The sequence below is a fragment of the Sardina pilchardus genome, chromosome 15 (genome assembly GCF_963854185.1).
Source record: "Sardina pilchardus chromosome 15, fSarPil1.1, whole genome shotgun sequence".
NCBI lineage: Eukaryota > Metazoa > Chordata > Actinopteri > Clupeiformes > Clupeidae > Sardina > Sardina pilchardus.
In genome coordinates this window covers 28,441,635-28,454,648 of record NC_085008.1, presented here as the reverse complement: position 1 = coordinate 28,454,648, position 13,014 = coordinate 28,441,635, and the positions used below count along the sequence as shown (strand labels likewise).

Genomic DNA, 13,014 nt, shown 5'->3' with positions numbered 1-13,014 from the left:
GCTCCATGCATTTTACACAGAAGATATTAGACCTTGCCATTATCTATTTTATTATCAGATCACATCTTGTGTCCTGTCTCAAAAGCTCCTTGTCATCTTGCACATTTTTGGACGCTTGCACAGGTCCAGAAGTGCTCTCCAAAGTGGCAGCAACAGGCAGCCCAAAAGCACCAGTACCAGTACCAGTACCAGTACCAAAAGCACTGCCTCAGCTGGGGCTAACAGGTATGCTACACCAGGCATGTACCTGAAGCGTTTCACTCGTGGAGCAAATGCTGCAACAATTCGCTTCCACTATAATCAATGGAACCGGCTGCACCAGATGTGAAAGTGGTGTGTACATTAAAAAAAAAAATGACCATCCCTGCTGAAAAAAAAACAGCAAGAAACCAGCTTATGCTGGTAGCTGGTTTTAGCTGGTTTTAGCTGGTCTTTGCTGGTTTTCTTCCAGCTATTGCTGGTCTTTGCTGGTGTAGCTGGTTAGGCCACCAGCTAGACATGCTGGCGTGACCATCTGAGGAAGCTGGTCGTGCTGGTGTGACCAGCCTGTCGTTTGGGATACAGCTGGTTTAAGATGGTCATGCTGGTGACCAGCCTGTCAAACTTTGACAAAGATTGTCAAGCTGGTTTTCTAGAAAGACCAACATAAGCTGGCGTGGCCAGTAAAAACCAGCCATGTAGACCAGCAACACCGACTAAAATGACCAGCTTGAGGTGGTACGACAATCGAAACCAGCTGAATTACCATCGTAAGCTGGGTAAACCAGCTGAAGGTATGTTTTCGCGAGAGTTTTGCTGGTCTAGCTGGTTAACCATCAAAGGGTGGTCAAATAAGCTGGTTAACAAGCTGGTCAACCAGCATACCACCTTTAGCTGGTCAGGCTGTTTTTTTCAGCAGGGATGTCAAGAGAGTTCCATTATCAGTGTCATAGTTGATAACGTTTAAGGTTTACGTTTTAACATTAACACATTAACAGTTATCTTAATGCAGCGGAGGTAGTTTGGGAATAAAATAGAACGCTCTAGCATTAGTTTTGTTTACTCTCCACCAATGGAACGCTTCAGATGTGGCCGGCCTAGCCCAGCTGTGAGGGCTCTACTCAGCAAGTGGCTGGAGGAGTGGGAGCCAGGGGTCACCTTCATCATCTGCCTCCTCCTCTCCCTCCCTCTCTCTCAGGAGGCCTCCGCCATTTCTCCGGCGATCCAGAACAAACCGCTCTTAGGGACGCACACGGGGCCAAGCACAAGAGCACAGCACAACACAACACAACACACACACACACACACACACACACACACACACACACACCAAGACATAACACACAGACCGATGACACATGACAAGACAGACTAAACACTTAACACACAACATAAATACCTATGATGACATCTGTTATAATAACTTAAAACATTCAAAGAATAGCCCCGTTTACATGGACACTTCTATTCCGATTAGAAACGGAAAAACAGCTCAATCGGAATAAAAATCGTCATATAAACACCTCAATCGGAATGAAAATCCTGATCCGATCAGAATTGTCATCGGAATGGAAGAGGTGGTGTAGTCCGTTCCTATTCCGAATGAACACCCATGTATACGGTCATTTGGATTGACTGCTATATCTTCCCAATGAAAAGTAGCGAACAACGGCTATTCCGATCATAGATTCAAAAGCGCTTACTAGCACCTGATCGGAATAGAAAGTAGCCCATGTAAAAAGACGGCGCAAAATTTTCAATCGGAATAGTTTAATCGGAATGACAAAAAAACTGTCCATGTAAACGTGGCTAGTGTTTTGGTGGAATCAAACAGAGATCAAACAATAGCTCTAGATGTCCTGCGTGTGGGGAGAGTGTACAGTATGCATACTGCACATGTGCAATGCACTTTCCTGCGTGTGGGGAGAGTGTACAGTGTGCATACTGCACATGTGCAGTGCACTTACCGGCAGCGAGGGGGGCACCGGCTCCTTCACTATCTGCAGTGACCTTAAGGAAAATCTGATGGAACAAAAACAAGCATGCAAATTCATGCATCACACACAAGAACCATGCACACACTGATCCTTGTGAACCAATGAACCAAATGGTGTGTGTGAGTGTGTGTGTGTGTGTCTGTGTGTGTGTGTATGTGGTTTGTCTATATGTCCATGTCTGCCTGTGTATGTAAGTGTGTTGGTGTCAATATGTGTGCATACATGTACAGTGTATGTGTGTGTGTAAATATGTGTGTTAGTATGTGTGTGTGTGTGTGTGTGTATGTGTGTCAATATGTGTGTATACAGTATGTGTGCGTGTCAATATGTGTGTTTATGTGTGTGTGTGTGTACCTGTGTGTGTGTGTGTGTGTGTGTGTGTGTGTGTGTGTGTTTATATGTGTCTTTGTGAGTCAATATGTGTTTATATGTATGCGTGTCAATATGTGTATATGTGTGAGTGTCAATATACAGTATGTGTGTGTGTGTGTGTGTGTGTGTGTGTCTGTGTGCCCACACCTCCTCCAGTGACATGTCAATATGTGTGTGTGTGTGTGTGTGTGCGCGCGAGTGTGTGTGTGTGTGTGTTTGTGTGTGTGTGTGTGTGTGTGTGTGTGTGTGTGTGTGCCCACACCTCCTCCAGTGACGTGTCCCAGTGTGTGTGTGTGTGTGTGTGTGTGTGTGTGTGTGTGTGTGTGTGTATGTGTGTTTGTGTGTGTGTGTGTGTGTGTGTGTGCCCACACCTCCTCCGGTGACGTGTCCCAGTGTGTGTGTGTGTGTGTGTGGATGTGTGTGTGTGTGTGTGTGTGTGTGTGTGTGTGTGTGTGTGTGTGTGTGTGCCCACACCTCCTCCAGTGACGTGTCCGAGTGTGTGTGTGTGTGTGTGTGCGTGTGTGTGTGTGTGCCCACACCTCCTCCAGTGACGTGTCCGAGTATGTGTGTGTGCCCACACCTCCTCCAGTGACGTGTCCGAGTGTGTGTGTGTGTGTGTGTGTGTGTGTGTGTGTGTGTGTGTGTGTGTGGATGTGTGTGTGTGTGTGTGTGCGTGTGCCCACACCTCCTCCAGTGAGGTGTCGGAGATGCCGAAGCTGCTGAGGCCCATGTCGGCCAGCATCTCCTCCACCTCGCGGAACAGGCTGGCGTAGGCGCGCTGCTTGAAGCCCTTGTTGGGCAGCAGGTAGGTCAGCTCCTGGCCCACCATCTCGATCAGCTTGGCCTCGGGCACGTGGTGGAGGATCAGGCTGGTGATGCTGTCCACGTCACCTGAGAAGAACAAGGAGGGAACACCAGGGCCAGGGAATGCAGTCATGGTCAATAGGGCCAGTTATAAGGCCTCAATTCCCTACTACACACTCTTCACAGTTTCGGCAGTAGCAGTTCAGAGACAGTAGGTGGCAGCAGGAGGTTTATTCCGCAGGACCATTGATAGGAGATGGGTTATAAATAACGACTTTTAAAGCCTCCTCCCTCCTCCTCTGTCACTCATGTACGTTGATATATAGACTCACTTAACACTCTTAAGCATTTAACTCATCTACATTTAACTGACAATTATTTTTAATAAAAACACCACATATTTTTTAAAAACACCACATATTTTTCAACAAATAAAAAGCTAATTTAATGTTTTTTCAAGGGGTCCATTGCTGCTAGAATGACAAGTGGACTGGAACTAGCAAAAGGCTGTATGACTTTTTTGGGAAATGTGCTGGCCTGTAGCTAAAAGGGAGCTATATGGGAAATGTGCTAAAATATCTAGCTAAAAGGGCGCTTGGTGGTGTAACCCACTTCCAGTAAATCATGCTAAGCTAATGCTAAGCTAATGCTAAGCTAATGCTATGCTATGCTAAGCCAGGCTTATGATGTCAGACTGGGTTATCAAGAGTATGCACGTAGATGGCAAATCTATATGTTGATGTTTCAGGAGCACCAGTGTTGGGAGGTGAGGTGAGGTGAGGTGAGTTCTTACCCTCCATAGCTCGCTCCAGATGCTGGGAACGTTCCGGAATCTCCTCTTTGTGTCGCGTGCACGTGGAGCATGTGCAGGAGCACTCTGAGGCACAGTCACAGCCATTCTGCTGAGAGACCACAATATCAGAAACACACACACGGACACACACACTGACAGTGACAGTGACAGTGACAGTGACAGTGACAGTGACACACACACACACACACAGACAGACAGACAGACAGACACACACACACACACACACAAACACACACACTCCTCCTTAATGCACTGGCCTGTTCTGCACCTGATACTACTTTATTAGACTCTTCCTACTCGCCTGGCTGTCCTCTCCCTTGTACATTGCCTTTCTCTCCCCCTCTATGCCATCTCCCTGGACTAGAGATTCTCACCTGTACAGTGACACACACCTGCTCTACTCTCCTCTGCTATTCTCACCTGTACAGTGACACACACCTGCTCTACTCTCCTCTGCTATGCTCACCTGTACAGTGGTGCACACCTGCTCTAACTCCTCTGCTATTCTCACCGCTACAGTGACACACACCTGTTCCACTCATCTGCTATTTAAATTCTCACCTGTACAGTGACACACACCTGCCCTACTCTCCTCTGCTATTCTCACCTGTACAGTGACACACACCTGCTATTCTCACCTGTACAGTGACACACACCTGTTCTACTCTCCTCTGCTATTCTCACCTGTACAGTGACACACACCTGCTCTACTCTCCTCTGCTATTCTCACCTCCTTCCTGGGCTGTGTCTCCTTGACGCGGCGCACGAGGGTCAGGTAGAAGCCCACGCCGAAGCAGTTCTTCAGGAAGAGTGGCGAGCCGGAGCAGTGGAGCTTCCCCTTGGAGATGATGGCCACACGGTCACTCAGCAGGTCAGCCTCGTCCATGTGGTGGGTGGACAGAATCACTGTCCGACCTGGGAGAGGGAGAGAGAGAAAGAGAGAGAGAGAGAAAGAGAGAGAGAGAAGGGGGGGAGGGGTGTGGAGAGATGTTTGAGATTTTAAACCACTTTATTGAATCATCACGTGGATCATGGACTCAGATGATTTGCTGCACTCCTGCAAATTATATAAGAGCTTAAAATAAACTAAAGAAATGGTTAAAGTAGTGTACATGATTATAGCTGTGCTAGATGTTCTGTTTGGCAGCAACCAAACCTGAGCGATACTTGAGGAGCAAGTCCCAGATGGATCTCCTGGAGTAAGGGTCGACACCTGACGTCGGCTCATCTAAAATCACGACCTTTGACCCGCCGACAAATGCCATAGCAACAGACAGCTTCCTCTGCATGCCTCCTAAATGATCATGGGGAAAAAACACATCATCAAAAACACATCATGTAAACTATGATCACCATTCAAACGCAACAGTACCCTGGCTTACTCATAGAATATACACAACAACTACAGTATATTCAACTTACAATAACTATTCAACTAATGCAATAACCACTGGCAAACCAATAGTAGGTGATGAAAGGCGCAAATCTATACTTGTGATCTATTCTAAACGCTACTTGTGGGGGTGGAAGGGCTGCTCCGTTGCCCTTACCTGACAGGTTCTGGGCCTGCTCGTGATCTTACCTGACAGGTTCTGGGCCTGGTCGTGGCGCTTGTGAGGGAGCCCCAGATCCTCCAGCATGGACTCCACTTCCTGCGCTGCCTCGCCCGGGGAACGCCCCTTCATCCTGGCGTAGAAGAAGATGTGCTCCTCCACCGTGAGACTGAGACGAGACACAGGAGTGCACTCATGAGACGAGATGAGATGACAAGAGTGCACTCATGAGATGAGACGAGACACAGGAGTGCCCTCATCTGTAATTCATGTGTTTTTTTATTGTCATGTTTTACTCTGATTTGTTTTACTTATTTAACTTATTTAACTTATTTACTTATTTAACTGAACTGAACATAACTGAACATAACATAACATAACATAACATAACATAACATAACATAACATAACATAACATAACATAACTTAACTTAACTTAACTTAACTTAACTTAACTTAACTTAACTTAACTTAACTTAAAGGGATCATCAACCTGCCAGGGACTAAGGATGGAAATTCGTCTTTGGCTATAATCCTGCATATTTACATTCCTTGCTCATTAATATACACTGTCCCTTTTTGAAATAAATAACCTTCAAACTTGATGAGAAACTCAGGCTGATCATCAGTGGAACATCAGACCTTTGTTGAGCAAAGGTGCTGTGTGGAATTGTCTTGCATGCAGCTACACGGCACTCCATTGACTGGCATTGTATTTCACACAGCAGTTACACATGATACAAGGTGTATGTGTGCGTGTGTGTGTGTCTGTATGTGTGTGTCTGCGTGTGTGTGTGTGTGTGTGTGTGTGTGTGTGTGTGTGTGCGTGTGTGCTTTATCACACATACTGGTTGAAGAGGATGTTGTACTGAGGACACATTCCCATGGACTGGCGGATGGCGTCCATGTCTGTGTGTGTGTGTGTGTGTGTGTGTGTGTGCTTTATCACACATACTGGTTGAAGAGGATGTTGTACTGAGGACACATTCCCATGGACTGGCGGATGGCGTCCATGTCTGTGCGGATGTCTCTGCCGTTGATGTAGGCGGTGCCAGAGGTGGGCGGGAAAAGCCCGGTCAGGATGGACCTGAGGGAGGATACAGCACAGTCCGCATCACAGCACACAATGGGAGAGAAACAAGCAGGCACACGTGAGGACAGCACAACAGGCTGCATTAGGAGACAATCAAACTACTAGACCATCACTGATTTACACCACAGCCAAGACACAAACAGGAGTCAAGTGAAAACAGGCCCCAGCCGTGGCGCGACTGGCTGGGGCACCTGCACCACACACCGGCGACCCGGGTTCGATTCCCGCCCCGTGGTCCTTTCCGGATCCCACCCCCACTCTCTCTACCATTCACTTCCTGTCACTCTCCACTGTTACTATCAATAAAGGCATAAAACGCCCAAAAAATATACTTAAAAAAAATGTGTTTATGTCTATGTGTTTGTCCATGCTTTCTTCTACTATTAACGCCCAATAATACATGCGTAACTCACAGTCGGTGTAAATTGACACACTGATTCTAATGGAATGCTATCGAAATAAAAATGGCTGGGTGTCAGGCAGTTCGAAACTATTCAAAAACAGCTCTGAGGTAGACGATTAGAGAACACAAATAAAGAACTGTAAGAGATGAAAACTTGCAAAATTACCAAAAACAAATACAGAATTTATTTTTACTGCAGTGTGTATATTCAGTCCCACACACTGAAGGGCTCTAACAGAGAAAACAATAATAAGAACACAAACACCTACATGGTAGTGGTCTTTCCAGCCCCGTTGTGTCCAAGGAAAGAGGTGATCTGGCCCTCAAAGAAGGTGATGTTGAGGCAGTCGACCGCCGCTCGCGGGCTCCCAGGGTACACCTTGACCAGGTCCTCCACACACACGCCCATGGGCAGCCCCACAGGATCAGCCTCAAAGAAGGTGACTGGGAGAGAGAGAGAAGAGATGGAGAGAGAGAGGAGATGGAGATAGAGAGATAGAGAGAATGGAGGTAGAGAGATGGAGAGTTTTCAATGCAAGATCTTCACACCATGACAAAAATTGTGCCAGACAAGAAATAAAGCTGTGAAGGGCCATTAATTAAGCAATAAGCAATAAGCAATACGCGTGGTTTATACTGAATTTAGAACAGCAGTGTGTGTATGCATGTGTGTGTGTGTGTGTGTGTGTGTGTGTGTGTGTGTGTGTGTGTGTGTGTGTACCTGGTTCTGGTTCCTGGGGCTGGCTGTGTGTGTGTGTGTGTGTGTGTGTGTGTGTACCTGGCTCCTGGGGCTGGCTGTGTGTGTGTGTGTGTGTGTGTGTGTGTGTGTGTGTGTGTGTGTGTGTGTGTGTGTACCTGGCTCCTGGGGCTGACTGTCCCCCTCCTGCTGCTGCTGCTGCTGCTGGTCCCTCTCGCGCTCCATCCTCTCCCTCTTGTCCTGGTGCTTGCACTGCTTCCTGGAGCCAGAGCCGTTGCACTCCGGAGACGGGGAGCGCACGCTCTCCACGTCGTCAGGACGACCAAAGCTCTCCATCATCGGCATCTCTGTGTCCGAGAGAGAGAGGAGAAATGGAGGGAAAGAAAGAAAGAGAGAGAGAGAGGAAAATAGAGTGGCAACAGAGAAAGAGAGAAAAGATGTGTACAGATATGTCCAAAAAAAGGATGAAAAAAAGTGTCAAACCCCTGTATCTACACAACACTGTACCAAAACCTCCCGACTATTAACCCAGGTTTACACATTGATTTTACAACATTTCTTCATCTACAGTATGAGGTTGAGATTCGCTTGTGCCTCAGACCCCCACCCCCCTCCCAAGATCGGACAGGTTAAATTTTGAATGTGGCTATTTGACAAGATCAAAACGCTCAAGAGATGGCAAGTCATTGAGAGTTTGTTTTTACCATCCTCAGGTTTGGGCGACTCAGAGGTTCTCCAGTACGACGGCTGCAGGGGGAAGTAGAACGGTCGACCAATTCCATATTGACCTGCACACAACACACAACACACAACACACATCTCACTGGAAACAGCACACACATGGGCATGCAGATGATTAAGAACATATTTCTTGTTGACTAATTGGCATGCAGGTGATTAAGAACATATTTCTTGTTGACTAATTGGCTAGTACTTTTTATCCAAAGCACACGCAACACGGACTAGCAATGGAGGATTTGGGAATTGACACCGGTCCAAAATCCGCCCCACCCCGACACACACACACACACACACACACATGCACACACACAGAACGTTCTTACTACTGGTCAATGTGTGGAGGCCTCACCTGGAAAGACGTTGTCCAGGTACCAGGCGAGGATGCCGTAGATGAGGGCGTCCAGCGCCATCATGCAGATGGAGGTGATGAAGGAGTACTTGTCCCCGTCCAGAGGGCTGGTGCGGATGTTGTCCCACTGCAGACCCAGGCCCTGCTCCTCGTACCGCGACAGATACTCCGTCCCAAAGCCAAACGCCACCTGGGAGAGTAGACTCTGTGGAGCACAACACACACACACACACACACACACATGCGCGCACACACACACACACGCACGCACACACACACACACACACACACACACACACACACACACACACACACACACACACACACACACACACACACACACACACACACACACACACACACACACACACACACACACACACACACACACACACACACACACACACACACACACACACACACACATTTTTCAACTTACACCTTGAGGAGCAGAGCAGCAAACTCTCCAACATACAGTAAGTGGAACTAAACACACAGACATGACATCATGCGTGCTGACACTGTCACAATCTGCAGTTTCTAGTAGAGATGAAAATATGTTTCTTCCCAAACAATGAAAATATTCATGGGTTTCATCAGGTCCCTTTCAACAGGTGGGTTAATCAAGCAGTCTGCGTTCATAACCTACTGTAGGTGCTTGATTATGTACATCTGTGGACAAACCTGATGAAACCCATGAATATGCTCAGCAGAAAGAACCGATGCAGAATGAGGTGGATGCAAGGGTGACATAGTGTGTGTGTGTGTGTGTGTGTGTGTGTGTGTCATGTAAAATAACGCATGGGTTAGAGTGTTGTGGGTGTGTGTGTGCGAGGATGACGTACGGCGCCCATCTTCATCTCCTTGGTGATGCGGTCCTGCCAGGCGAAGCAGAGGATGTGCGGCAGGTAGAGGGTGAAGTAGATGATGCCGCTACACGCTGCCGCCAGGTTGGCCTTGTTGAAGAACACGCTCATCAGGAAGCACTGCATCACCGTCGCCAGCGTGAACGTCAACAGGAACAGGAAGAGGACGATGGGGTCGCTGTAGTTTAGAACTTTACCAGCCTGCGGGTGGTGTGGGGGGGGGGGGGGGGGGGGGGGGGGGAGTCAGACTTTAAAAGCAATTCATACGGGCAAGAACATCATTCTCCAGCAATAAAACCCAGTAAACTAATCAAGGATCTTACCAGGACGTCGCTAATTTTGCTACACGAAAGTTGGTGTTTTGAGGTGAAAAAAAAAGGTGTTGCGCGATGGATGGTAGTCGTGTGACTGCAAAGTATGAATTGCCTATAGCACACACTTCATGGAGGGCTTTTCAGCCAGCACTAACATTTCTGATGGACCCCCACCTGAGTTGCAGCGGCTATTGTTTTAGTGCACCTGTTAATATGGACCCCCACCTGAGTTGCAGCGGCTATTGTTTTAGTGCACCTGTTAACATGGACCCCCACCTGAGTTGCAGCGGCTATTGTTTTAGTGCACCTGTTAATATGGACCCCCACCTGAGTTGCAGCGGCTATTGTTTTAGTGCACCTGTTAATATGGACCCCCACCTGAGTTGCAGCGGCTATTGTTTTAGTGCACCTGTTAATATGGACCATCACTGAGTTGTAGCGGCTATTGTTTTAGCGCACCTGTTTACATGGACCATAAGTGAGTTGTAGCAGCTATTGTTTTAGTGCACCTGTTTACATGGACCATCCCTGAGTTGTAGCAGCTATTGTTTTAGCGCACCTGTTTACATGGACCTGGTTGGGTGTTGCACCTGGTGAATGAGTATGCTAAAATGCTGAAGGATTCATGCCTGTGTCAAAGTTGACTTAAGAGTTGCTGATGCTCCGCCAGAAATAAATGTGCTGGCTGAAGAGAATTCCGTGGCATATACCGTATAGTCCCGACAGTCACAAAAGACATTAAAGAGCCCTTTAACTAAAGGCACACTGTTATCACACACTGGCACAGACATTAAAGTGGAAACACTGCCCACATTCCATTAAGACATTTGATATTTGTCATTCTATGCTACACTTTCACTATTGCGGTGCCGACTTCAATCAAGTTAAATTTCTCTCAGTGCGACATGAGAAAAGACATTGTTTATCAAATATTTGTAAGTTGAACAATGTTATGTTGCTGTGCTACTGATGCGTTGGGTCAAATGAGTGGAGTCACACAGAAACGTGGAAGAAGAACTGCTAAGAGCAAAAGATAATTTATGGAAACAGTGGACGTCAGCGGTTACAATTCTCTGTCTTATGAGAGCAGGTGTAATCCAGATTGCGGTTAAATGCATCTCTCACAGCCCCAGCTGTGGTGCGACTGGCTGGGCCTTCTGCACTACATGCCGGCGACCCGGTTCAATGTCCCCCCCCGTGGTCCTTTCCAGATCCCACCCTGGCTCTCTCTCTCACTCACTTCCTGCCATTCTCCACTGTCCTGTCCCATTTTATATGAAGGGGTCCTTTAAAATCAGATTTGAAGGTCAAATCTTAACTTAAAGGGGACATATTATACCTCTTTTTAAATGAGGTTAGAATTGGTCTCTCCCAAATTGAGCCGTTTCTGGGCTGGCCACGCCTCCGGCTGCATGTATTGACTACGCTGCTCGTTTCACAGGTGAAAATGACTAAAACAGAGCCGGCATCCAACCACATATGTTAGACCCTGGTGCTAGGGTTGGTCTATGCAAATTCCCTTAGTATGACATCAGAATAAGGGAGCCATCCAAATGGCTCACAGCAGCATACTTTCTTGACACCAAAGTCTTTCTACTGATCTACAGAAAACGGATGGATGGGGTTTTTTTGCGCTTGGAGTGTTTATAAGAACAGTAGAGGCCTAAATATGAACACAAAGGCCCGCAAAAAGTGAGTTTTGCATAATACAGTATGTCCCCTTTAAAGTGCTTTGTACCACCGGCCTCTGAGCTACTTCAGTTCCTGCATCTGAATTTCAAACTCTCGTAAAGCAGCACTGTGACGTCTCGTAAAACCAACCGTAAAAAAACGTAAAAAAAAACAACCGTAAAAAAAACGTAACCCCCCCCCTCAAAAATCTGCTTCAAAAAGCGGCGTCTCTCACCACGATGATCCAGGTGAGCAGCGCGGTGCTGGCGGCCATCATGAGGAAGCTGTCGATGAACCAGGTGTACCAGAGCACGCCGTTGGTCACGCCCATGGCCTTCAGCGTCTCCTTCAGACGCAGCTCCTTCTCCAGCACGATGCTCTTGACCGTCATGGACACCGAGTAGATCCACGCCAGCACCATGAAGATGGGGAAGCAGCGGTTCAACGTGATCATGAACCTACACACAGGACGGAACACTTTAGTGTGTGTGTGTGTGTGTGTGTGTGTGTGTGTGTGTGTGTGTGTGTGTGTGTGCCAGCACCATGAAGATGGGGAAGCAGCGGTTCAACGTGATCATGAACCTACACACAGGACGGAACACTTCAGTGTGTGTGTGTGTGTGTGTGTGTGTGTGTGTGTGTGTGTGTGTGTGTGTGTGTGTGCCAGCACCATGAAGATGGGGAAGCAGCGGTTCAACGTGATCATGAACCTACACACAGGACGGAACACTTCAGTGTGTGTGTGTGTGTGTGTGTGTGTGTGTGTGTGTGTGTGTGTGTGCCAGCACCATGAAGATGGGGAAGCAGCGGTTCAGCGTTATCATGAACCTACAGTACACACAGGACGGAACACTTTAGTGTGTGTGTGTGTGTGTGTGTGTGTGTGTGTGTGTGTGTGTGTGTGTGTGTGTGTGCCAGCACCATGAAGATGGGGAAGCAGCGGTTCAGTGTGATCAAGAACCTACAGTACAGTACACACAGGACGGAACACTTTAGTGTGTGTGTGTGTGTGTGTGTGTGTCTGTGTGTGTGTGTGTGTGTGTGTGTGTGTGTGTGGGTGTGCCAGCACCATGAAGATGGGGAAGCAGCGGTTCAGTGTGATCATGAACCTACAGTACACACAGGATGGAACATTTTAGTGTGTGTGTGTGTGTGTGTGTGTGTGTGTGTGTGTGTGTGTGTGTGTGTGTGTGTGCCAGCACCATGAAGATGGGGAAGCAGCGGTTCAGTGTGATCATGAACCTACACACAGGACGCAACACTTTAGTGTGTGTGTGTGTGTGTGTGTGTGTGTGCATGCTTGTGCGCATGCATGTGCGTGTGTGTCTGTGTATGAGTATGTGTGTGTATGTCTGGATACA

General features: G+C 47.5%; 1 protein-coding gene across 1 annotated transcript in view; it reads right to left on the bottom strand.

The window, feature by feature from the left end:
* Positions 1-13,014, bottom strand: part of LOC134102711 (retinal-specific phospholipid-transporting ATPase ABCA4-like) — a 45,774-nt gene that overhangs the window by 17,369 nt on the left and 15,391 nt on the right. The window contains exons 14-27 of the mRNA XM_062556910.1: positions 11,889-12,111; positions 9,648-9,869; positions 8,803-9,007; positions 8,417-8,500; positions 7,865-8,059; positions 7,285-7,456; positions 6,475-6,606; positions 5,549-5,688; positions 5,123-5,260; positions 4,697-4,881; positions 3,946-4,051; positions 3,034-3,239; positions 1,947-2,001; positions 1,138-1,218 (exon numbers count right to left, since the gene is read on the bottom strand). Coding sequence (XP_062412894.1) covers positions 1,138-1,218; positions 1,947-2,001; positions 3,034-3,239; positions 3,946-4,051; positions 4,697-4,881; positions 5,123-5,260; positions 5,549-5,688; positions 6,475-6,606; positions 7,285-7,456; positions 7,865-8,059; positions 8,417-8,500; positions 8,803-9,007; positions 9,648-9,869; positions 11,889-12,111 — 2,144 coding nt within the window. The remainder of the gene's footprint in view (positions 1-1,137; positions 1,219-1,946; positions 2,002-3,033; positions 3,240-3,945; positions 4,052-4,696; positions 4,882-5,122; positions 5,261-5,548; positions 5,689-6,474; positions 6,607-7,284; positions 7,457-7,864; positions 8,060-8,416; positions 8,501-8,802; positions 9,008-9,647; positions 9,870-11,888; positions 12,112-13,014) is intronic.